Source organism: Plasmodium gallinaceum, assembly GCF_900005855.1.
Source record: "Plasmodium gallinaceum strain 8A genome assembly, contig: PGAL8A_v1_98, whole genome shotgun sequence".
Classification (NCBI taxonomy): Eukaryota; Apicomplexa; class Aconoidasida; order Haemosporida; family Plasmodiidae; genus Plasmodium; species Plasmodium gallinaceum.
In genome coordinates, this window is record NW_021628265.1 from 1,002,543 (window position 1) to 1,028,010 (window position 25,468).

General features: G+C 18.1%; 10 protein-coding genes across 10 annotated transcripts in view; 2 read left to right on the forward strand and 8 right to left on the reverse strand.

Moving 5' to 3' along the window:
• Positions 1-324: 324 nt before the first annotated feature.
• PGAL8A_00351900 (conserved Plasmodium protein, unknown function) lies at positions 325-1,505 on the reverse strand (the record flags this gene model as incomplete). The annotated part of the gene is made up of 4 exons (XM_028672567.1): positions 325-668; positions 831-1,088; positions 1,169-1,240; positions 1,445-1,505. 4 exons carry the CDS (start codon positions 1,503-1,505, stop codon positions 325-327), a joined length of 735 nt encoding a protein of 244 aa, XP_028529106.1.
• A 1,134-nt stretch (positions 1,506-2,639) lies between these two features.
• Positions 2,640-6,695, forward strand: PGAL8A_00352000 (DNA-directed RNA polymerase, putative; the record flags this gene model as incomplete). Its single annotated transcript, XM_028672568.1, has 1 exon — positions 2,640-6,695. One exon carries the CDS (start codon positions 2,640-2,642, stop codon positions 6,693-6,695), a length of 4,056 nt encoding a protein of 1,351 aa, XP_028529107.1.
• Positions 6,696-7,601: 906 nt separating this feature from the next.
• Positions 7,602-9,027, reverse strand: PGAL8A_00352100 (mitochondrial import inner membrane translocase subunit TIM44, putative; the record flags this gene model as incomplete). Its single annotated transcript, XM_028672569.1, has 2 exons — positions 7,602-8,711; positions 8,812-9,027. 2 exons carry the CDS (start codon positions 9,025-9,027, stop codon positions 7,602-7,604), a joined length of 1,326 nt encoding a protein of 441 aa, XP_028529108.1.
• A 1,195-nt stretch (positions 9,028-10,222) lies between these two features.
• PGAL8A_00352200 (small nuclear ribonucleoprotein Sm D1, putative) lies at positions 10,223-10,594 on the reverse strand (the record flags this gene model as incomplete). The annotated part of the gene is made up of 1 exon (XM_028672570.1): positions 10,223-10,594. One exon carries the CDS (start codon positions 10,592-10,594, stop codon positions 10,223-10,225), a length of 372 nt encoding a protein of 123 aa, XP_028529109.1.
• A 1,400-nt stretch (positions 10,595-11,994) lies between these two features.
• Positions 11,995-12,525, reverse strand: PGAL8A_00352300 (conserved Plasmodium protein, unknown function; the record flags this gene model as incomplete). Its single annotated transcript, XM_028672571.1, has 2 exons — positions 11,995-12,160; positions 12,443-12,525. 2 exons carry the CDS (start codon positions 12,523-12,525, stop codon positions 11,995-11,997), a joined length of 249 nt encoding a protein of 82 aa, XP_028529110.1.
• A 1,144-nt stretch (positions 12,526-13,669) lies between these two features.
• Positions 13,670-15,919, reverse strand: PGAL8A_00352400 (kelch protein, putative; the record flags this gene model as incomplete). Its single annotated transcript, XM_028672572.1, has 6 exons — positions 13,670-14,132; positions 14,249-14,450; positions 14,528-14,613; positions 14,748-15,054; positions 15,201-15,464; positions 15,574-15,919. 6 exons carry the CDS (start codon positions 15,917-15,919, stop codon positions 13,670-13,672), a joined length of 1,668 nt encoding a protein of 555 aa, XP_028529111.1.
• Positions 15,920-16,726: 807 nt separating this feature from the next.
• Positions 16,727-18,669, reverse strand: PGAL8A_00352500 (conserved Plasmodium protein, unknown function; the record flags this gene model as incomplete). The annotated part of the gene is made up of 4 exons (XM_028672573.1): positions 16,727-16,857; positions 17,013-17,387; positions 17,487-17,572; positions 17,732-18,669. The coding sequence occupies 4 exons, from the start codon at positions 18,667-18,669 to the stop codon at positions 16,727-16,729; spliced, it is 1,530 nt and encodes a 509-aa protein (XP_028529112.1).
• Positions 18,670-21,036: 2,367 nt separating this feature from the next.
• On the forward strand, positions 21,037-21,312 carry PGAL8A_00352600 (conserved Plasmodium protein, unknown function; the record flags this gene model as incomplete). Its single annotated transcript, XM_028672574.1, has 1 exon — positions 21,037-21,312. One exon carries the CDS (start codon positions 21,037-21,039, stop codon positions 21,310-21,312), a length of 276 nt encoding a protein of 91 aa, XP_028529113.1.
• Positions 21,313-21,914: 602 nt separating this feature from the next.
• ThrRS (threonine--tRNA ligase, putative) lies at positions 21,915-24,458 on the reverse strand (the record flags this gene model as incomplete). Its single annotated transcript, XM_028672575.1, has 1 exon — positions 21,915-24,458. The coding sequence occupies one exon, from the start codon at positions 24,456-24,458 to the stop codon at positions 21,915-21,917; it is 2,544 nt and encodes an 847-aa protein (XP_028529114.1).
• An 883-nt stretch (positions 24,459-25,341) lies between these two features.
• ATG7 (autophagy-related protein 7, putative) overlaps positions 25,342-25,468 on the reverse strand; it is a gene marked incomplete at both ends in the record, with an annotated part of 4,065 nt that continues 3,938 nt past the window's right edge. Inside the window, one exon of the mRNA XM_028672576.1 lies at positions 25,342-25,428. Coding sequence (XP_028529115.1) covers positions 25,342-25,428 — 87 coding nt within the window. The remainder of the gene's footprint in view (positions 25,429-25,468) is intronic.

Genomic DNA, 25,468 nt, shown 5'->3' on the forward strand with positions numbered 1-25,468 from the left:
AAAAAAAAAAAAAAAAAAAAAAAAAAAAGCAAATAAGAATTAAAATCTAAGTTTTGACAAGTTTAAATTTCTTATATATTTTATGACGATTTTCTAATGGTATATATATGTAACCCAAGTGGAACATTTACATATAAAAATTAAATGTAAATAATAATAAAAATAATAATTATAATGATAAAATAATAATAGAATTATATGTTAATAATTATAATTATATAAAAAGAAATACATAGAAAAAATAAAAAAAAAAAAAAATTAAAAGTGTTTAATTGATTAAAAAAAATTTATAAGATAAATTGAATAAAAAATAATATACATCATTTAGCTTTCCTTTAAATTTTTCTCATCATTTTCATCGTTTTTTAATTTCTTTTTAATACATAATTTCTCTTTTTTTTGAATGATGTAAGTATATATGCGAACAAAGTAATATTTAATAATTTGATAAATTGTTGTTATAACTTTGAATGCAATATTAAAGAATAAAACTAAATAAGAATGAAAAATAATTGTCATAATTAAAATAGTAAATAAAAATAATACTGTTGTTGAAAACAACGGAAAAATACTTGAATAATTATATCTGTATAACCATAATAATAAAACAAAAGCTACTAAACTTATTTGAGCTAAAGATGTATTAATGCCTTTTCCTTCATTATTTGCTGATATAAAAAAAAAAAAAAAATATAAATAAGAATGAAAAAAAAAAAAATTAACAAACAAATATAGAAAAAGAAAAAAGGAACAAGAAAAAAAAAGAAGGCTTTATAATATATACATGTGTAATTATAATGATAATAATTTCTTATTTTCTAAATACTCACCATTTTTTGCAGAAGTAGACTTTTCAGTAATTTTTACATGAATAGTAATAGGAATATTTTCCTTATAACTTCTTGAAATATTTTGATTATTTATATCCTTATTTATTTCATTTTGATTTTCATTTTTTTTTTCATTGATAAAATAATTGTCTTTCTTGTTATTTATTAAAAGTTCCTTCTGATAAAAATTTAAATAATCTTCTAGTTTTTTTTTATCATCTAATATCTTACCCATATATATTAATCTTACGTTTAAGTCTACAATATTTTTTTTTTTATAAATAAAATAAAATATAAAAGTATATTAACAAATGAGAGTTATAAAATTATTAATATACCTTTTTTTATATCTTCTGGAAATAATTTTTGCTTTAGATTTTTAATTATTTCATTACAATTTATTTCTAATTCTATTTAAAAAAAAAAAATGATCATTCTATTTATTAAACAATTCGAATAAGTGTATTATTTAATTTTTGTATGCTTTCTTAAAATATGAGAAATAATAATAAATAAATAAAAATAATAAATAAATAAAACCATAAATATATATATATCCATCTGTCTAATTTTTTTCAAAATTTAAATTTTTTGTTTTAAAAATAATGTAATACCTAAATTTTGAGGAATTCCTCTTGGCCTTAAAATTATAAACTTGATTAATTTTGTAACCATCTTTTTGATGTATTTATGTGTATAATTGTTTAAAATTTTTATTTTTTTTTTCACAAATTTCTCTAAATTTTTGTAATTCAATTAAATTTAAAAATCGTTAAAACATTTAATTTTATTATGTAATTATTAATTCATAAAAAAAAAAAAAAAAAAAAAAAAAAAAAAAAAAAAAAAAAAAAAAAAAGTACATGAGTGTATAAAATATATAATATAAAAATATAATCAACATTAACAATAAAAAAAGAATAATAATTATTATGTAGAACAAAAAAATTGTATATAAATTAAAAAAGTGTTTTTTAATTTTTTTTTTTTTTTTTTTTTAATTGAAATGAAAATTTGATGATGTTCCTTAATATAAAAAAAAAAAAAAAAATAAAATAAAATAAAATAAAATAAAATAATGGAAATTAAAGGTACAAAAAAATAATAGTTTTGATTATTGAATAATTTAACAAATTTTTAAAATATTTTTTTTTTTTTCAGAATAATTTAAATAAATATTTGTAAAATGCACTTAATATTTTTTTTCTATTTTTTTTTTTTTTTTTTTTATGTAAAAATTAAATGATGTTGAATGAGTAGTTTATCATTAATCTCTCTCATTTTTTCCTTTTCTTTTTATTAATTAAAAATTTATATATATATTTATGTAAAAAGGAGATAAACTTAAATATTAAAAAGCATTTAATTTGTAATGCTCCCATTTAAAGGGGAAATCTTAAAAAAAAGTAACAATTATAAAATTCTTACAATTATTAAACATCAGTTTCAATGTATTTTTAAAAAATACAAAATAAGAAACAATTTATTATGAAAATATAATACATCTATTTTTATATTTTAAATTTAATATTTTTATATTTCCTTTTATTTTTAAGCTTTATATTTTCTTGATTATTTTATTTTATTTATTTTTTTTTTTTTTTCTCGTGTATTTTTTATATGTTAAAAATAATAAAAAAATAAATTTTTTGCTTATGTTTGTTTGAAAAGTTTATCTTATTCTAAATTTTAATGAATAACAAGATGAATATTAGAATTATACTTTAAAAATGAAGAAAAAGAAAAGAAAATATTAATAAAATGATATAGTTTTTTTTTTTTTTTTTTTTCTTTTTTTTAATCACATCAATGAGATTAAATATTATTTCAAATAATTTTAAAAGTTTAATAGAATCAAATAAACACTATTTATTTACTTTAAGAAGAGGACACAAACCAATATATTTCATAAAGGTAAATATATTTACAAATATAAATTTAATAAAAAAAAAGAATCAATTAACGTCTATATATAAAAATGATAGCGAAGAGAGTGTTAAGAGAAATGTTAATAATATAAAACAAAACTTTCTTGAAAAAGAAAAAATTGAAAAAAATGATTCCACAAATAATATTGGAAAAAGTCATAATGAAGTAAATGAAGAAAAAACCAATGTTAATATTAAATTTGATGAAAACAAAAATATTAATATAAAAGAATATGATAAACACAACAATGAAAAGGATGAAAACATTTACAATGATAAAAATTTAGATAAAGAAATCATAATTGAGTTGCACAATTTAATATCATCTATTAAAAAGTTAGATATAGAAGAAAGAAATCAAATTATAATGTATATTAACACATTAGATAAAAAGTATTTAAGAAATATTGAAAAAGAAATAATCATTTTTTTTGAAAATTTAGACCTATATATGGCTGCAAATGGATTATTAATTTGTGATATAGGAGGGAAGGAAATTTTTAATTATATTGATAAAATAGATATAGTAAATGAGAAGAATGATATAAACAGTGGTGTCAGTGATGATGAGTATTGCAAAAATTTCAATATTAACATAAATAATTTATTTGATATGAATTTTATTAAAGAAAAAAAAAAACTTATTTATGGTGATAATATTTATCCAATAGTTCAGGATAAAAATATAAATAAAATTATTGATATAAATAATAAAAAGGAAAATGATGAACAACTGAAAAAAAATGAAAGTGTGTGTGAAGAAATTGTTGATGATAATAATATAATAAATATTAGAAGACAAATGCTAATAGAAAGATCTTCATATAAAAAAGCTATTGAAGAAGCAGAGGAATTTGTTTCCAATTTACATGATTTGAATAAAATAACAGAAATACAAGGATTATGTAAAATATATTTGAATTGGGTTAATGAATTGGAAAAAAAAATTATTAATTATAAAGAAAAAAAACAAAAAAATAAAAAATGTTTTTTTCCTGAATTAATAGAAGAAAAATTATTAGCTATCATAACAGTCAAGTGGGCAATTCAATATACATTTAATCCTTTAAAGAAAAAATATTCTAATAACGTTATAACTCAATCAAAAAATTTCGAACAAGCATACGCGTATCAATCATTGTTCACACACATAGCTATTAAGATTGGAGAAGAAATTAATAACGAATTAAATTTTCAATTATTGGAAAAAAATAATTTATTATACAATTTCATAAAGAAAAATAAAGGTAATGCTTCATTTTCTCATTTTCAAAAATATAGAATGCTGAATAAAATAAAAGAAAAAATAAAAAAAAGTAAAATGATGGAAAATAAGAGTATATGTGAAACAGACGATAATAAGAATAAGATTGAAGTAAACGACAAAATCAAAATGGACATAAAAAATGAAGAAAATTTATTTTTAAATAATAATTTTGAATTAATTCAATGGAATTCTGTAAAAAAAGCATCAATTGGTGGTTTGTTATTAAAAATGTTAATAGATAATGCAAAAATTGATGTTGATATAAATACAGCAAAGGAAGAATATAAAAAGGAATACAAATATTATTTATTTTTGCATAAAACAGCTAAAAATAGTGGAGAACTTTTGCATTCAGATTGCAAATATAAAAAAGAATTAAATTATCAAAAATATTATGAAGAAGAATCAAACTCCTTAAATTTTATAATTGTTGATAAAAATAAAAGAAGTGATATATTAAAAACAGTAAGAAAAGAATGTAATGAAAAAAATAAAACAATAAATGTAGAGAAGGATAAGGTCATAAAAGATGATAATATTTATAAATTAAATAACGAAGAATATAGAGAAAACGTGGAAACAAATGAGCATATAAGAGGTTATACAAACGATATAAGTAACATTAATCATGTGCACAATTTAAAAAATTTAGATAATATTGATAAAATAAATTATTCAAAAAATGCCAATGAGGATGTAGAAGAGATAATAGCATCAGACGATAAAAATAAAAAAACAAAAAAAAAATCAAAAGAGAATAATTTTTGTAAAAAACAGAAAGAAAAATTAAAAAATAAAGATATAATATTATATAGATCAAAAAGAGATAAAAATAAAATAGAATTACCTGTATTTATCCATTCATATATATGGAAAAACAATAACTGGTATGGAGTTATGCATATGAGAGAATGTTGTGCTAATTATTTATTAAATAATGCAATTAATTCTCATATTCCCTTAAATTATCTACCGATGATATGTAAACCTAAAAGATGGACAGATTCAGAAGGTGGGATGTTATTATTAAAAAATAATTTTATTAGATGTAACATTAAGCCTCTATTTAATTTAAATGTTTGTAATTTGACTAGAATAAAAAATATTGTATCAGAGATTGGTAATGTAAAATGGAAAATAAATAAGGAAATTTTGCATTTCATTGAATATGCATATTTCAATGGAATAACAATAGGTAAAATACCTCGGAATAAAAATTATAGTTTACCTAAAAGTGTAGATTTGAAAAGTAATAATAACGAAGAAATAAGAAAATATTATTTATTAAAAGAAGAAATAAATAGATTAAATAAATGTTTAATTAGTGAAAGACCAACTTTTTTACAAAAATTAGCAGTAGCAAAAACATTAAAAGATAATGAAATGATATATTTTCCTCATAACATAGATTTTAGAGGGAGAATGTATCCTTTGTCTCCTCACTTGCACCATATGAGTGATGATATATGTAGAAGTTTAATTGTTTTTTATGATGAAAAGGAGATAGGAGAAAAAGGATTATTCTGGTTAAAGGTTCATTTAGCAAATAATTTTGGAAAGGATAAATTAAATTTTGAAAAAAGAATTCAATGGGTTGATCAAAATATTGATAAAATTAAAAAATTAAGTGAAAATCCTTTTGATAATATTGAGTTTTGGAGTTTAGCAGATAATCCATGGCAAGCATTAGCTGTTTCTATAGATTTATCTAAGGCATTACAATGTTCTGATTCTTCTAGATATAAAAGTAATATTCCTATTCAACAAGATGGAACTTGTAATGGATTACAACATTATGCAGCTTTAGGAAGAGATAAAGATGGCGGAAAAGCTGTAAATATTGTACCTTTTGATGAACCACAGGATATTTACTCTGTTGTTTTAGATATTGTTATAAATAAGATTAAAAATGACTTAAACAAAAATATTTATGCTAGTTATTGTTTTAAATTTGATCTTTTAAAAAGGAAAGTTGTGAAACAAACCATTATGACCATATGTTATGGGGTAACATCAATAGGTGCAAAAAATCAAGTTAAAGGAAAAATTCAAACCATGATAGGGAAAGATTTAGATAAAAATACAATTAATAAATTATCTCAATATATTGCAAATTATATATTTGAATCAATAAGTGAAATATTTAAAAGAGCAATGATTATCAAAAAATGGTTTAATAACTTATCAAAAGTGACAAATGAATTAAATATCCCTATTACTTGGATTTCACCAATAGGATTACCATGTGAACAACCATATAGATTAGGGAATAGGATTTTAGTAAATACTCCTTTACAAACAGTTAGTGTAATATCGTACAAAAATAGTTTACTACATAAAAATAAACAAAGATTAGGTTTTCCACCAAATTTTGTTCATTCATTAGATGCTTCTCATTTAATGATGACAGCTGAAAAAATGCTAATTGAAAATAATTTTAGTTTTGCTGCAGTTCACGATTCTTATTGGGCTCATGCATGTAATGTGGATATCATGAATAAATTTATTAGAGATTCTTTTGTAACTTTATATAATGAACCTATATTAGAAAATATTTATCAAAATTTTAAAATACGGTTAGGAAAATATGCAACAAAAATTTCTCCTCCTCCTGAACAAGGAGAATTAGATATATCATTAGTTAGAGGAAGCCTTTACTTTTTTAGCTAAAAAAAAAAAAAAAAAAATAAAAATAAAATAATAAGTAAATAAATACTAATGAATATATTAATATTTCTTATTTCTTTATAATTTATTATGCTTATATATCCACCTAAATATATATTTTATAATATATATAAATATTTGAAAATATATATATATATTAAATTTTTAATTTTATACAACTTAATTAGAAAAAAAAAAAAAAAAAAAATGTCCATGTGTATATTTTTTAAAATGAAATTATGAAATATTTGTTTTTATTTTTATATAATTTCACCAAAAATATTCAATTTAATATATTAATTGAAACTCTATAAATATTTACCAGTAGTTTTTTACAAATTTTAAATATTTATTTTACATTTTTTTTTTTTATCATTATATAATTAAAAAGTTTTTTAAGGAAAATAAAATAAATACATGTGTATATGGATTTTTTTAAACAAATTTATAGCACTTTATAAATAGGAAAAAAAATTTAAATCAAATTAAAAAATCCTAATTATAATGTTTTTAATTGAAACAAATCTTATTTAAAAAAAAAAAAGTATTATATATATATATATAATAAGTACATTTTGTAAAATTTAAAGAATTACATTAAAAAAAAAAAAAAAAAAAAAAAAAAAAAATAAGTATACATAAATGTTTAACTATAACAATATTTACATTTTTAAGTTAGGATTATAAAAAAGATAGATTTCCTTTTTTAATTTTTATTTTTTGACAAACTTATTTTACATAAAAACTTAATTAAAAAATGGTTTAACTATATAATTATATGTCAATATAATTATCATAGATAATAAATATTTATTAATATTTAATATTACTTTTCTTTTTTTATAAATTATTCTGTAGTCTTCATTTATTTAAGCTATATTTTTTTTTTTTTTTTTTTTTTTAATAAAATTACCAAGAAGGTGTATTACCAATAATAGCAAATTCTCGTACTATATATGGATATAATAAACCTTCTTTTTCTGGTTCAGGGTGTTTTGATAAAGCAATCGTATAAACAACTTCTCTTATATCATCTATTTTTCCTTCAATAATTTCATCATTTTTATTTTTTAAGCAATTTATTTGTTGTGTGTGAAAAGTAAAAATAAACCAGGGTGAACTTTCTTCCATTCTTTGAGCTCCCTTAAGTTCATGATTTTTGTAGATTAAAACATTTGTATCTAAATAAACTTTTTTTTTTTTCCTTTCATTTATACTAGCATTTAGAGAATTAAAAGCCGATGATCCACAATGTAATCTCAGTGTTTCTTCATCTCCAATTAAATAAGATTCTACAATATGTTTTGATATCACATATTCAAATAAATACATAAGTTCTGATAATTTAAAATTTTTATCATACATTTTCATTTCTCTTAAAGCTGCAGCTAATTCTGTTTCTCCAAATAATTTTCCTATAAATGGATTCTCAAAAAAATTATTTAAAAATGGCATATCTTTTAATTTACTTCCGAATTTATCCCACGCTGATTCATACGCTAAAATTAATTCATTGTTTTCTTTTTGTTCAGAATTTTTTTCATTAATATTCATGTCATTCTCAATTTTTTGTTCAGAATCATTTTCAGATAAATCACTTTCATTTATTTTTTCATTTTCCTGTTTATTTTTTTTTTTATATCTTTTTATAGCCATTTCTTGGCGCCATTTATCTAATTGAATAAAAGCACTATTATCATTCCACCTTTCCTTTAACTGAATAAATTTATCTGAATAATTTATTATAAATTTTTTGAGAATTGAAAAAAATTGAATACTTATATTTTTACTATGTTTTAATATATAGTTATTTTCAAAACAATATTTAACAAAATTGTGAACATCATTATATAATATTTTTATAGCTTCCACATTTTTTTCTTTTATATTTTTGTAAAAATTTATATTTTCTTCAATTTTCTTTTTTAATTTCATAGTTTTATCATTTATTTCAGTTTTTTCTTTTAATTCTTTTAAAGCCTCTTGATATTGCTTATTTTCTTTCATATCTTTTTTAACCTAATTAAAAATAAAAAAATTTAATTTAAAATATTAAGTTACTATAATGAATTGTTAAATTGATAATATATGCGAATAAAATGTTCTCTATAAATTTTACCTGTTCTATAACATTTTTCATAAATGTGGAGAAATTTTTTTTATCTTTCGAAAAAATTATGCGTCCAATAATATTTTCATCATATACACGAAAATTCTGTCCATTTATATTTTTAGTAAATATATTTTTTTCATATGTACCTGAAAAATATCTTCTGAAATTTAAGTTACTTTTAAATTTAAAATTTGAAATTACATTATTTAATAGATTCTTCATCCTATAATTTTGTACACTAAATTTTTTTAAAAAATATTCTATTTTTCTTTCATATATATTTTAAATAATATATTAAAATAAAAATATATGTATATAAATATAAATATGTATATACATATGCCTATGTGTTATCGTTTTTATTTCATTTATTTAAAATTAAGAATTAAATTCAATAAAATTATATTCATATTAAGAAGGTATATATATTTCTATGAAGATAAATAATCTTTAAAATGTTTTTTTATTTGTCATTTGTATTGTAGAATCAAGTAAATTTTATAATTAGCTAATTTATATTATTAAAATTACAATAATTTAAAAACTAATAAAAATAAAGATTTATTTATATATTTGTTATACTTATAAATTCATCTCTATTTTTATAATTTTTTTTTTTAACATTCATATTTATAAAAAATATTTATTTTTTTTTTTAAGATAAAAATGAAAGAACAAATTCTATGTTGAATTTATTTTATTTTGAGAAATTTTTAAAAGTTGAAATGTTTATAATACATGCTTGATTTTGACATTTTTATTTTTTTTTTTTTTTTTGTAAATAATTTTTTAAAAAAATTATCTAAAATATACGTTTAAAAAAAAAAAAAAAAAAAAAAAAAAAAAAGGAGTATATAAATGAAATACATTATAAAAAGGAACTTCATTTATATTATTATATATAAATATAGATTATTCATTTATAGATATATATAATTTGAAATGCTACAATTATTTAAATTTTTTATATTTTTCATTCATTCTTTTTCATTGATATAAAACATTGAAGCATTTTTATTATAAAAATATATCAAAATTTAACATTAAGAAAAACATTTTTGATTTTGAGTAAACAATAATTAAAGTTTAAAAAAGTTTTTATGTACTAAATGTTTGTAAGGAAAAGGGTTGCATAATGTAATTAAAAAAAGTTACACAAAAATAATTAAAAAAAATATATAAGAAAAAAATATTCAAATTAAAAGACATTGTAACTGATATGTAATCAGTAATGATGAAAAAACACATTGTTTATATATATAGTAAAAAAAAAGTGAAGTAATAAAATAAAATAAATATATAGAAGAAAATAAGAAAAAATAGAAATTTAAGTTGATAACATTTAAAATTTTTATTATTTTATTTTAATTTATTTTTTTTTTTATTTTCTTGTTTTAATAAAAATAAGACTATAAGGTTATCTTTTAGAAATTTTTCTACCTCTTCCTTTTCCTTTATTTCTTTCTTTATTTGAAAAAGATTTATCTTTTGAAACTTTTTGCTTTGGCGTATCATCAACCAATAAAGTATCAAGAGGCAAGCTATCTGATAAAATAAAATATCTTATATTGTTACCCCTAATAGTTACATGTTCTAATGATAAAAACTGTTTATTATTAACATTATATTCACCAATGTTTTTATGTTTAATTACAACTTTAACATTTTTCATATGAGTATTCATTTTTATATCCACTCCAGTTATAACACCTGTTATTAATGTTCCATTTTTTAATTCAATCGTAACATTTTCATTAGTTAATTTCATTAAAAACGACACTAATTTCATTTTTACTACGTCATATATATATATATACTTTATATTTTTTTTTACTATTTTGTACTTTTCATATATACATATATATATATGCTTTATTTTTCTTCTTATCTTTATTCTTTTTTAATATACAGCTTTTTTTATTTTATTTTTTCTCTTCAATATTCCTTTTTTTTTATGTTAATTTTATTCTGCATTAATTTATCATTTATTTAACTCTTTAACCTTATTTTAAGCTAGTAATAATATAATTTTATATTATTTATTTTATTTTATTTTATTCTCATAAAATTATATATAATTAGAAAAAAAAAAATGTAAATATAAAAATACTTAAATGATAAAAAAAAAACTTCTCTTTCGAAAATAAGGAGATTAAATATATCAATATTTTGTACTATTTTATATATATCGTTTTATCATAAGATTATTTATCAACATCATATCCATAATATATGTAACAATCATTCCTATTAAAAAAATAATTTTTAAAATATTATTGAAATTGTTAATGTTATTATTGAAACATTTAAATTTTAAGTTTTTATTTCTTTATAACTTTAAATGTTAATATGTTAAATTTCAACAAAAAATTTAAAAATTTGTTATACAAATATAAAAAATATGCATATATTAAAAAAAAAAAAAAAAATAAAATAAAGTTGAAATGTTCTTAAAAAAAAAATTGTATTCATATTCACCTAATTTTTAAATTGCAGTAGTATTTTTTTAAAAAAAAATTATCCATTATATAATTCATTTCACTGTATTTTTTTAATTAGTATGTATCTATTTTTTTTTTTTTTTTTTTTTTATATGCATAATATTCATATTTTATTATCAGTTATACAAGAAAAGAAATATTTTATTTTTATAAGATTTCTATAATTAAAGTAGTGTGATTATAAGTTAAACTTTTCTTTGACGTTACATTCCTTTTTTTTATTAAAACTTATTTTTTTTCAATTTTAATTTAAATTTCTTTTTTTTATTTTAAATACATAATTAATTCTAACAATTCATTTTAAAATATAAGCAAAATTTTTTTTTATTATTATTAATAATTATATAGTTTTATAAATAAAATAGTTAAAAAAAACAAAAAAAAAAGTAAAAATAGGAAAAATAATATTTTCAAAGTTTTCTAAAGAATAAAAATAATAGGTAAATTGCTGTTTAAAAAATAAAATAAATATACTTTTTTTATCAATAGTACACAAAATAAATGCTTATAAAAAAGTAAATGAATTTAACATAAGTTGCAAAAGTTTAAATTTCTTCTTATAAACATTAAAAGTTATTGAATATATATATTCAAAAAAAAAAAAAGGAAAATATTTTTTTTTAATAATTAAGCATAACAGTTTTTTACATGAATTCTCCTTCCTAAAAATGTGTATTCAACTTCATTTTTAATTATCCAAATATTTATTATACTTTTCTTCGTTTATTAATCCTTTTTTTTTTAATTTGTCTAAATGACGTTTGTAAAAATAAGAAGGATTATAATGCCTTATACTAAAATCTGGCTTATGAGCTTTATAAACAAACAAACCACCCAAAAATAAACTAAGAAAACTGAACAAAAAAAAAATTAAATTTATTGACATATATATTTATAAGATAAAATATTAAAGAATTACAATTATAATATTAAATATATTCTTAAATTTTAAAAATATTTTTAAAAAAAAAAGTTATAAATTATTAAAAATATTTAAATCATAAAAACAATATAATTGTAAAATATCATTTATAAAATAAAATGTTGTACAATTAAGATATTTTAAAGTTATTTTGTTAATTCAAAAAATTACAATTTTTTTTATTCTTATATGTTTCATTATTTTTTCTTATTACCTATATCGCCTCAGAAATTTTACTCTATCTTTAGAAAAATTTGGGAATTTCTTAAAAATAACTTCAACAGGAATAAAAACCATTTTTTTCAAAACACAAGAATAAAGAAAAAAATTAAAATTCTACATGTATATATATATATATATAAATATATATTATATATTCTCTTTTTTAAATTATGTTTTTTTTAAAAATTAAAATTATTTTCAAAGATATTTTTTAATTTTTAAATATTTTGTTTAAAAAAAAAATAATAAAAATAATAATGAGCTAGAAAACTCAAAAATTAATTTATCTTTTTAGTGCGTGTGAAGAGGAAAAAAAAAATAAAATGAAATAAAATTAAAATAAAACAAAATAAATTAAAAAAAAAAATTTTTTTTTTAAATATTAAAGATATAATATATAATAAAAAAAAAAATATTGGTTTTTAAATTAAATTTAAAAAATTAAAATTATTATTCCATATTTTTATAATATACATATATATATATATATATATTTTTTTTTAATTATAAAAATATTTGATTAGTATCATTAACAGACATTTTTTCATGATTTTATATACATGAAACTCTAATAAAAAATAAAATAAAATATTAATAATATAGTAACATCAAAGCAGTTGCAATGATATTAACATTAAATTATTAAATACGAAAAAAATGTTAATATTACATAAATTGAAATTGAAAAATCAATGAAACTAAAATATAAAAAATTGTGTTAAAATTTTAAATTAAAAAAAAAATTATTTTTTATTAGAATGAAGATTAAAATAACATTATGAATAAACATGTTTTACAAATTTATATTTTTTTTTTAAAAAAGAAAAAAAAATTAGGGAAAAGAGAAATGAAAAATATGCATTTTAAGATTAATTAAATTATTTATTTAATAAAGTGGAGTCATAATTTTGTAGATTTTTTAACGATTGTATATTATTAAATATAAATCAAGTTTTTGGTAATAAATTGTTTTGCCTATCTTTTTAATACTATAATAATATTAAATTATATTTAATTATTTAATTATTTTAGTTGTTTATTACTATTTGTTAATTTAAAATATTATATGTTTACTATTTTTAACATATTATTATAAAAACTATTTTTTACCACCTTTAACTTCATGTTCAATTTATGTTGGAAAAATAGTTGTAAATAAGAACTAGAACGATTAGTAATTCATTAAAACTATGTTTTCTTTTTCTCAATTTTTTTTTTTTCATACTTTTTTGTTTTCATTAATTCCTTCATATATTAGTGATTCATAATTAACTTCATTGTTATCTTGACTAGAAAATGAAGAACTAGAGCATTGGTTTATTAAATTTTCTTTTTCGCTACTTTCTTTTGATAATCCCTCTTTAAATTCACATGAAGAATCTGTTGTAGAGTCATTCAATGCTTGAGTTCTTTTAATTAAGTCTTTATAATATTTTTCTTGAGATTCAAACTTTGCTGATAAACGAGAATAATTTATTTTGGCTAATTTATTTGAAATTTTTATTTTCTCATTTATATCACTTATTAATTGTATGTATCTAACGAACGTAAAGGTAATTCCACTTAAAGATTTTTTTAATTCATTTATTTCTTTTCTAAATAATGGATTTAATGATTTTTTGGGATTAGTTTCAAAAGATTCTATTTTTTCATGTAATTCATCTAATTTATTATGTAAAATTCTACAATTTAATAATAAAAAAAAAAAAAAAAAAAAAGTGTATTATAAATTTACTTATATTCATATATATATATACTTATGATTAAATTTTTTTTATTTTTTTTTATATTCTTATACTTAAAATAATGAGACGCAAATAAAGGAGTATACTTATATACATTGGAACAAGGTATATTATTTCTTAAACCACCAAAAATTAAAAAATAGCCATTTTCATCAATTTGAACAATATTTCCATAGAAATGGTGAGTTACTGGTAACATACCATATACATTTAAATTTGACCAAGTATTTAATTTTATATCATAAGCATGTATGTCTATAAAAAAAAAAAAGTATATACATAATCTTCTAATATATAATTTTATATATATAAAATTTGTAAAATTTTTATACCTAAGAGTTGTGCCTTGTGGTACCATCTTAAATTAAATCCACCAAATATGACAAACCATCTTCCATTTAAAACTATTGAGCTATGACTACACACACACACAAAAAAAAAAAAAAAAAAAAAAAAAAAATTATTTGATAATGTAAAAATAAGTTATAAATACAAATAATATTAAAATGAAAGAATTATATTTTTAAATAGATGATATTATTTTATTTTAACCCATATCTTTCTACTGGCATTTCACCAATGGAATTTTTAATTTGGTTCCATTTTCCATTGCTTACTGAATAAGACCAAAAAACATCCTCCACACATTTATTATTATTATTTAATCCTCCAAAAATATAAGCCTTTATATCATTTCCTTGATTAGAAACACAAATAGCACATGAATGAAAATATCTACCACATGGTTTAGATGTATTTCGTTTATAATATTCACTTTTGCTCATAACCTTTACCCATTTATTTTCTTCTTCAAAAAAACACCAGATATCACTGTTTGTTTCTGAATTCCCCATATTTCCTATTTAAATAAAAAAATTTTCTTTTATATATGAACATATATACAAAAAAAAAAAAAAAAAACACGAAAATATAATATATATAATACAATATAAAAGTTTTAATTTCAAAGATTATTAAAACTATTTTTTTTTTAAATTTTTATACCTCCATGAATAAAAATAACATTTTTGTATTTAAAAGAAACATGACCATAAATTGGTGGTGGAGAAAATTTAGCTTTTACGTGTTTCCAAGTGTTTTTACTTATAATAAAAATATAAGTATCATTTGTAATATATGAATTTCTTTTTCCTCCATAAAGAAGTAAACAATATTCATTTAGCTCACTTGAATAAATTAAATTTAATGTTGCAAAATAACGTGGTTTGGGTGGGTTTATTTCTTCTATTCTTTTGAAAATTTGAGTACCTATCGAATGCAAATGAAAAAAAAAAAAAAAAAATAATACAAATAAATACATTAACATGCTAATAAATTTTTTTTTTTTTTTTTTTTTTTTTTTTTAAACATTTATTACCTATATCATATTGAATTAATTTTGAATTGAAATTAGAAATTTTTTGATTTCCTCCATAAATGTAAATAAAATTATTATAAAAAATGCTTGAATGACCAAAACGAACGTTGAAAATAGATTCTTGATGGATTACTTCCGATTTACAATAAAAAGGCAAAACTTCAGAACAAAAAGAAATGGAATCAGAATTTTCTCCTGCGAATTCATTTAAAATTTCACATTTGTCATTTGTAAATGTCTTTGAAATTATTTTAAATAAATTTTCTCCAAATATTATAGTATCATGTGTAAATTTTGTTAGATATGAATCATCTTTTTTTATATTAAAGAATCTATTAGTTGTCATTTTCTTTTAATTGAATTTTCTTTAAAATATGCATCTCGTAAATATTTTTTTATTAAAAAGAAAAAATAAAAATATACGAAAAAAATAGAAAAGAAATTTAAATTTCTATTGAATTTCATAAAGTGGCTAAAAGAAATTAATAATTTGAAAAAAATGTTTTAAAATAGTTAATCCAGACTTTAATTTTAATTTAAATTTTTTTTTTTAACAATGTACGTGTGCATCATGCAACATCATCTGGAACTAACTTTATTTATTTTTTTTAATGTAAAAGAATCCTTGTTTTTAAAAAAAAAAAATAAAAAACATTAATAAAAAAAAATGTAGTAAAAAATAAAAAAACAAAAATAAATAAAATAAAAAGATATAGTTTATATTTAAAAAAATATTTTTCTCAACAAATAAAAATGGTTGTTATCTTAAAAAAAATTTTGTTCTGTTGTCATTTTTAAAAACTTGGTAGGTGTAGGAATTAAAAATAAGAAAAAATTAAGGATTTAAAGCATTTTTATACAATTTTAGGTAGAAATATTTCAAAAAAAAAAAAAAAAAAAAATTAAAATAAAATAAAAATAAAATAAAGTAAAATTAAGAAAATAAATTGAATTTTTTTTATAGCTCATAAATTTATAAGATATTTCATTTTTAAAAAAAATGAAAAAAGAAAAAAATGAAAATTTAAAACATAATATTTATTTATTATGGAATTCGTTGAAAATAATAGAAATTACTGAAAAAAAAAGAACCCTTAATTATCTTTTATTAATATTTTAATTATGCTATAAACTATAATGTATGCACATGCATCTAATTATCTTTATCAATTGAGTTATTAGATAACTCTAATTTTCTTATGCGCTCCTCTAATTTTTCCATAGCTTCTGAGCCAATATCCTTAGAAAGTATTTTTTCACATTGTTCGTTTAATTTTTCAAGTTCTAAGAAAACATAAGAAAAATAATATTATGGAAAAATATAAACACTATATATTAATGTAATTCTTATATATGTGGTATTCAATAAAAATACATTTTTTTTTTTTTTTTTTTTTTTATCATATTATTATTAATTATAAATTTATTTAAATTATTACCATAAAACTTAGTCTCAAAAGTTTTCATCATTTCATTTATATTATTAACTTCTTCTTTTAATTCGCTAATTTTCATGTCAAATTCTGATAAATCTATATTTTCACTATCATTAGAATTAGAACTTAAATTTCTCATTTTATCATTTAGCTGTTCAATTTTTCCTGTCAATGTTTTGTATGATACATATGTTACAAGAGGTGACATACTAAAAGCATCAGAATATTCTTGCGAATTATCAGTTCCACCAAAAATGTGTAAAGATTTTTTATAAGGTAGAAAACACAGAGAACCATAGTATCCTCTATTAAAACTCTTTGATGTGCTTATATCAATTTCAAACCATGAAAATGTATATATATTCAACGCATACATGTCTTGAATAAAAAAAAAGAAAAAAATATAAATAAAAAATATAATTTTATATATTTAATCTATATAAAAGGAAACTAAGATTATAGATCTTGTATTTTTACCTGACAAAGCATAGTTATCAATCCATCCATTTGTAATACCCCCATAAATTATCATCCATTCATTATCAAATAATTGTGCAGAATGACTATCAAAAAGAATAAATTTATATATTTTTATGTATATTTATAAATATCATAATATATGTATGATTTATAATTTTTTTTTTTTTCATTGCTCTATATAATATTTCTACATTCATATATTTTTTATATAATTTTTTTTTTTTATAATTTCTCATATTAACCCCCATCGTGCACATGGTTTACATCCTGAAGATTTTGAAATCTCTTTCCATCTGTTAGTGTTTATATTAAAAATCCATGTATCTGATAATGCTCCATTGAAACCTTTTTTATTACCACCAAATAAAAAAGCTAATCTTGCGTTTCCATATAAAGAAAAAACTAAACTGTGTCCATGCCTTGCTTCTGGTGTTACTCGTATTTGCTTAACTTCTTTCCACATATTTTCAGAAAAACACCATAAATCTGATAATACATGATCATTTTTATCTAAACCTCCATGAATATATATAGAATTTTCAAAACTAAAAGAAGCATGTTTATATCTTGGGCATGGATTAACTTTATTATGAATTATAAGCCATTTTTTTGTTTGAAAATCAAATTTACATGTCTCGTTAATAATTTCATTTTTTTCATTTATACCACCAAACAAAATGATACTTTTTTTATTATCTTCATTTATAACATTTCCTGAGCAAAATGCTCTAGGTTGTATATCATTTGAATTTAAACGCACTTTTTCAAACAAGTTAATACCAGGTACATATCTTATAAAATTGTTTGTGCATTTATTTTCAACTATTCCACCATATATACATATATCACCATTTAATTCTACTGCTACATGCCCTTGTGTTTTCTTAAAGCAGTTCCCATTATGCATGATTTCAGTTAAATGAAAAGCTGGTGGTGATAGAAATCCTTTTGATACCTCACCATTTTCATTATTTTTAATATCCATTTTATTTTTTTTAGGCTCACTATCTTCATTTATTATTTCTTCATTGTTTTCACTTTTTTGTGTTTCTACTGGTTCATCCATTTTTAAATTACATTTTTCATCTATTTCATTAATTTCATTATTTTCATTATTTTCATTTTGTGTGTTTTGTTCTTCTTCATCTGTTATTTTTTCTGATAAATTATTACTTTCCATTATCCCAAATTTAGTACATAAATTATTAAATATATTTTTTTTTCTTTTTTCTTTTTTCTTTTTACTTTTTTTTTTTTTTTTTTTTTTTTAAATATATAATATTTATCACATATTATATTTGTAAGTCTCTTATATAATTATAAAAAACTTCAGATTTATATTAATGTTTTTTTATTTTTATTTTTTCCCTATATTTTTAAAATTTGTTCTATAAATATTGTATTGTCTTTTTAAATATAATACATATAGTAAAAATAAGCTCTCTATATATTTTTATTTTCCTCTATTTATAAAACATTTTTTTTAGTACACTACTATAATTTACTACTTAAAAAATATATTAATTATAAATAAGTATTTCTTTTTTTATTTTTTTTTTTACTTACGTGTCATACCTAAAGTGAATATCTAATAGAAAAATGTTACATAAAATATTTTATCTTTGTTACGGATATGTGTTAAAAATATATTTTACTGATATCTTAAAAAAAATTATTAAGAGATAAATTTCAATCTTTATAATAAAAATAGATGAAATATCAAAAAACTTATAATTTATATTTTACATATATTTTACATATATTTTACATATATTTGCGATAATTACCTAAAATGATATATTTGTAACAATTTATATAATAAAAAATGATATATAAAATTTTAAAGATACCTAAAAAACTAAATAAAATCCTCTTAATTATTATTCTAAATAGTGTTTCTTTTTTTTTTTTTTTTTTGTAAATTGAGTAAACTCTTAATTATGTGGCATTTTAATTATATAATTTAATTCTTATATATATTTTTCTTTTTCTCTTCATATTCATTAATTTTTATAAAAAATTTAAAACTTTTATAAAAATAGATATCAAAAATGTTAAAAAAAATATTAATTTTTAAAAATTGAGGTTAATACTATTGCTTCTTTTTTTTAATTCATTTAATTACACATGCATTTATTTTAATTAGAGAAACTTGTTGTATAGTTAGATTCAAGCATTTTAAAAAAAAAAAAATTTTTGTGCGTGTTCTAAAAAGATAAAAATTCTTTTTTTTTATTTTTTTTTATTTTATTTTTTTTTTTTTAATAAAAATAATTAAAATTAAAATAATTAAGTTCTTATTTTAATTTTTATATGAATATAAATATATTTTAAAAATAGTAACCATATTTAATAAAAATTTAGAAATAATCTAATAGAAAAATTATGATTCTCTTAGCACTTATTGCACCTTTGTTTTTTTTCATTTTTCATTTAATGTCAATACAAATGCAAATTTTTAAAAAGTTTTGGAATAAACAGGAGCAAAAGAAAAATTTTTTAAATGATAAAATTAATTTTAAATGATAGAATATTATAATCATTAAAAGAAAAATTTTAAAATTGTAAAACAAAACAAAAAAAAAATAGAAGATAATTTTTTGTGAAACTTACAATTTCTTTTTACATTTATTGTAAAAATAAAAAATAGTATTAAGTCTTCTAATAAAAAATATATAATATATAAATATATGGATTACAATACAAAGGTTTTTTTTTTTTTTTTTTTTTTTTAATTCATATAGAGCACTAAAAAATATGTAACTAAAAATTAATTTTTCTTAATAGTTCAGGTCATGCAACACATTTTTATTCCATTAAATAAAAATATAATTTGTATAAAATTATATTGTGTGTAAATTTTTTTAAAAATATTAAATAATTATTTTGGTATTCTTTAGATAAAATTTATTATATCTTTATTATTCTAAAATTTCAAACATTTTCTTATATAAATTTAAATTAACAGTTTCTATTTATTTCGGCTTCAAAAAACTTTAAGCTTATTTTTAAATATTTTTTTTTTTTTAAATATAGCAAGATTTCCTTATATTTTACATATATAAATGTATATCCATTTTTTTAATATATATTATTACTATATGCAAGAGAAAATTATTTTATTCTCATATTATATTTGAAAAAAATATTACCAAATATAGAACTTTTTTTATGCTCAAATATATCAATAGGTATTATTGAAAATAAAAAAATTGTAAAGTTAAAACTTTAACACTTATGTTCTTTTAATCTTTTCTCACTTCCTTAAAAAAAAAAAAAAAAAATAATATAAAAAATTATAAAAATATTATTTAAAAAAAAAAAAAAGAGGGATGGTATTATTTAATATTCACGAAATAATAAAAATGAAATTATTTTTTATAATAAAACAAAGATAAAAAAATGTTCCTCTTAATTTAATTAAAAAAAAAAAAAAAAAAATATGAGTAAATGTGGCTTTCGATAATCATAATAAATTAAAAAAAATATATGCTTTTTAAATGTTCTTCAATTTTTTTTTTTTTATATAAATTATGATTTATATATAATGGATAATCAAGAAAATTTATATGAAAATATCACAACAGAAGAAAAAGAAGTATTAGCAGAAGCAGAAACTAAAAGAGAATGGGAATCTGATGGTCAATGGTTAAAAAGAAGAGAATTTCTTTTAAAAATGTTGAATTATCATAAACGAAATAACATTAAAATTGATGTAGATAAATTCTCTAAAATGGGTCATATATTTTACAATATAAAATATTTAAGTTGTACTTATAGTAATCAAATTCATGATGAAATTAAAAAATATGAAGAAGGTTAATATATATGTATTATTAATTGGTATTATGCTATTTTATAATTAATTTTTTTTAAATTTTAAGAAATATTATTCTTTAAATTGGCACATAATTTTAAAAAATTAACTAATTTAAAGTTAAATTTAAAAACATTGTTTTTTTATTTTTTTTTTTTTTTTTTCAATATATTTAAAATTAAAATATATATATATATATAAATATATATATCAATATATAATAAAAAAACATATAAGAATGTATAAAAACTAGTTTAGAAATATGAAAATTTAAAAAAGAAAATATTTCTTTTCACAAAATAAAATAATATATCTTTCAACTTAATATGATATAAATATATATATATATATATATATATATATAGCAGTTATATATATATATTATATACATAACATTATTATATATAAATATCAATATGAAGAAAAACATAATAATTACCTACTCATAATATATATTAATAAAATATACATTTGATAGACTAAAACGAAAATTACTAATGTATATAAAAAAAAAAAAAAAAAAAAAAATTATAAGATATATGTGACAATCATAAATTTTTTTTTTTTTTTTTTTTTTTTGTTGTTGTAAACAATTTATAAATATACTTTTATTCAAATGGATGTACTTGGTTAAATTTTTGAGAATTAACTTGAAGTAGTTTATTAAATTTATCTATAATTTCTTGAATGGTATAAATATGTTGATTATTTGGATCATCTCTATCTCTTAATGTTACACTTTTGGTAGAAAGTTCTTTTTCACCTACTATCAAAATAAAGTTAAATTGTTTAAGTTGAGCTTCTCTTATTTTTTTGTTTAAAGTGTTCATTGACAAATCTATGTCTACATCAAAAAAATGATTATTTAAAGTTGTAAAAATATAATTAGCATATTCATTAAATTTATCACTTATAGGTAATACTATAGCTTGTCTTGGAGATAACCAAAAAGGTAATTTTCCTGCTGTATGTTCAATTAAAATAGCTACAAATCTTTCCACAGATCCAAGTATAGCTCTATGTATAATAATTGGTCTGTCAAATCCTTTTTTTAATGATCCTTCTTCTTGTTTTTCATCATTTTTTTCATCATTTTTTTCTTCTGTTATATTATCTTCTATTTTATCATTTTCTGTTTGATCATTGTGTGTATTATTTTCTTTTTTTTCATTTTCTTCAAGTGTTACAAATTCCTTGTTTTTATACTGTAAATTAAATCTAATAGGTAATTGAAAATCTAATTGTATAGTACCACACTGATGAGTTCTATTAATGCTATCTCTTAATAATATATCAATTTTTGGTCCATAAAATGCTCCATCTCCTTCATTTAATTTCCACTTAATATTCACTGAATTTAATGCATCTTTTAATTCTTTTTCAGCATAATCCCATGTTGATTCCTTACCGATATATTTGCTTGGTCTAGTAGACAAATATAATTCATACTTAAAACCAAATGAATCGTACACAAAAAAAATAAAATTAAGAGTATCTAAAACTTCTTTTTTTATATGCTCATAAGAACAAAATATGTGAGAATCATCTTGTTGAAATCTTCTAACTCTAGTTAATCCACTTAAACTACCAGTTATTTCATTTCTATGCAAAACACCAAAATCAGCTAATCGAATTGGTAATGAACGATAAGATAAATTTAACTGCTTAAACATTAAACAGTGACCTGGACAATTCATTGGTTTAATACCCCATTCTTTATTTTCTACATTAAATATAAACATACATTCTTTATAATTTTGATAATGACCTGATGTTTTCCATAAATCACAACTATATACATTAGGAGAAATTACCTCATCGTATTTTCTTAACCTATATTCCTTTTTTATAAAATCAATTAATTTGTTATATATTTTTGCACCATGTGGTAACCAAAAACACGAACCAGGGGAAGTATCCTTTTCAAAAAAAAAAAAATTCAATTTCTTTCCTAAATTTCTATGATCTCTTTTTTTTGCTTCTTCTAGAAATTTTATATATTCCATTAATTCATTTTTTTTTTGAAATGTTATTCCGTATACTCTCTGTAAACTTTCATTATTCTTATTACCTAACCAATATGCTGCAGAATTTTTTAACACTTTAAATGCTTTAACTTTTCCAGCATTTTTTATATGAGGACCCAAACATAAATCTATAAAATTACCACATTTATATACAGAAGTTTTCTTATTATCAGGTATTTTTGATTTGATCAATTCTAATTTAAATGGGTTATATTTAAATAATTCCAATACTTCATCTTTTGTACAAATTAATTTTTCAAATTCTACATTTTGTTTAACTAAGTTATTAAATTCTTCTTCAATCTTTTTATAATGTTCATTAGATATTGAAAAATCTCCCAAAAAAATATCATAATAAAAGCCTTCATTTAATGCTGGACCGATTGTTAAATAACCACCAAACAATTTTTCTAAACTACTACCAAGTATATGAGCTGAAGAATGCCAAAATACTTTTTTTGCTTCTTCATTTTCAATATTAAGAAATTCTATTTTACAATTACCAATAAGTGGCTCATTCATATCCCACAATAAACTATTACAATTACTATTTTTTAAGTCACTATTATTTTCTTCTGCATCTTCTATATCACATAATTCCAACTCTACTTTTTCTTTATATGTAACTTTTGAAACTATAGAATCTTCAGCAAGTTTTTTTGAAATAGAACTAGCAATTTGAAAAGGAGTAGTAACATAACATTCTCCATTCCTAATAGATCCATCTAATAGTTCTATATTTATTTGCCTTTTTAAATGCTCATTTTTTAATAATTGTTCCTTTTTTTTTTCTTTCAATTCATTATATTTTTCTAATCGTTCTTTAATAAAACTTGGATCTTTTTCAATAACCACTTTTTTTTTCTCATTTTCCTTATGTGAATTATTAATGTTGTGTGTCATTTTTTTAAATGAATGAAAAGTTAACTTAATAAAATTTTTTTTTTTATATATATTACAACTATCTCGTTTGTTTAAATAAAAAAATAATTTTGAAGAATGAAAAACACTTTTTTTTATTGTATTCAAATAAATTTTATTTTTCTTTGCTGATGCTAAAAATGAATTATTTATACCAAAACATATATTTGAGAGAAAAAAAATAATCATAATTATTTTTTTCATTCATATTTTTACAAATAAGTATATATATAGAATTATATTACCTTTCTCATTTCTCTTTTTTTAAAACGCAGTGCATACAATTATGTACGTATTTTTTTAAGTTCATAATATTTTACACAATTTAATTTTCTAAGTTTTATTAAAATTTATATAAATTTTTTATTTTATAATATATATTTAAGTTCTGTTATATATATATATATATATACATATATATGAGTTAATAAAATTAAGAAATAAAATTTGGCTCATTTAAAGAATAAATTTTATAATGAAGGCATTGTATTTTTATAACTCATTATTTTTTAATAGAAATATTTAAATTAAAACTTTGATAAATGTATATTGTTTATTCATGATATTATTATAAATACCCTTTTTCTAAGGCTCCTATTATTTACTATTTAATTTTAAAAAAGTTTAACAAAATGTTTATACATAAAAAAAAAAAAATAATATATATAATGCTAAAACACACTTGCTATAAGCAAAAATACATTTCTTTGTTTTAAAAGATACAAACTTTATTTATTAAAATGTTTAAAAAAAAAAAAAAAATATGCAATTATAAAATAAATTAAAAATAAAGGGTGGTATAATATAGATAAAAAAAAAAAAATGTATATGGCAAAAAAAAGAAATTTAAAATGATGAAATAAAAATAAAAAAAAATAGAATAAATTTTTATAAACGTATATAAACAAAACTTTTGTCAATAATTAAAAATAAAATATATGTTAAAATGAAAAGAGTTGTGTAAAAAAAAAAAAAAAAAAAAAAAATGAAAAAAAACATTATTGAATCGAAAGAAAAAATTTTATAAGTATATATAAAATTAAATTAATAAAAGTAAATTAAAAATGAAAATTGTAATTTTAAAAAATCAATCTAGCATTATTACGTCATTTTCCTCTACTTTTAATTTAGTTATATTGGTAATTCTTTCTAATATTAAACTATCATTTATAACCTGAAAGTAAAAAAAAAAAAAAAAAAAAAAAAAAAAAATT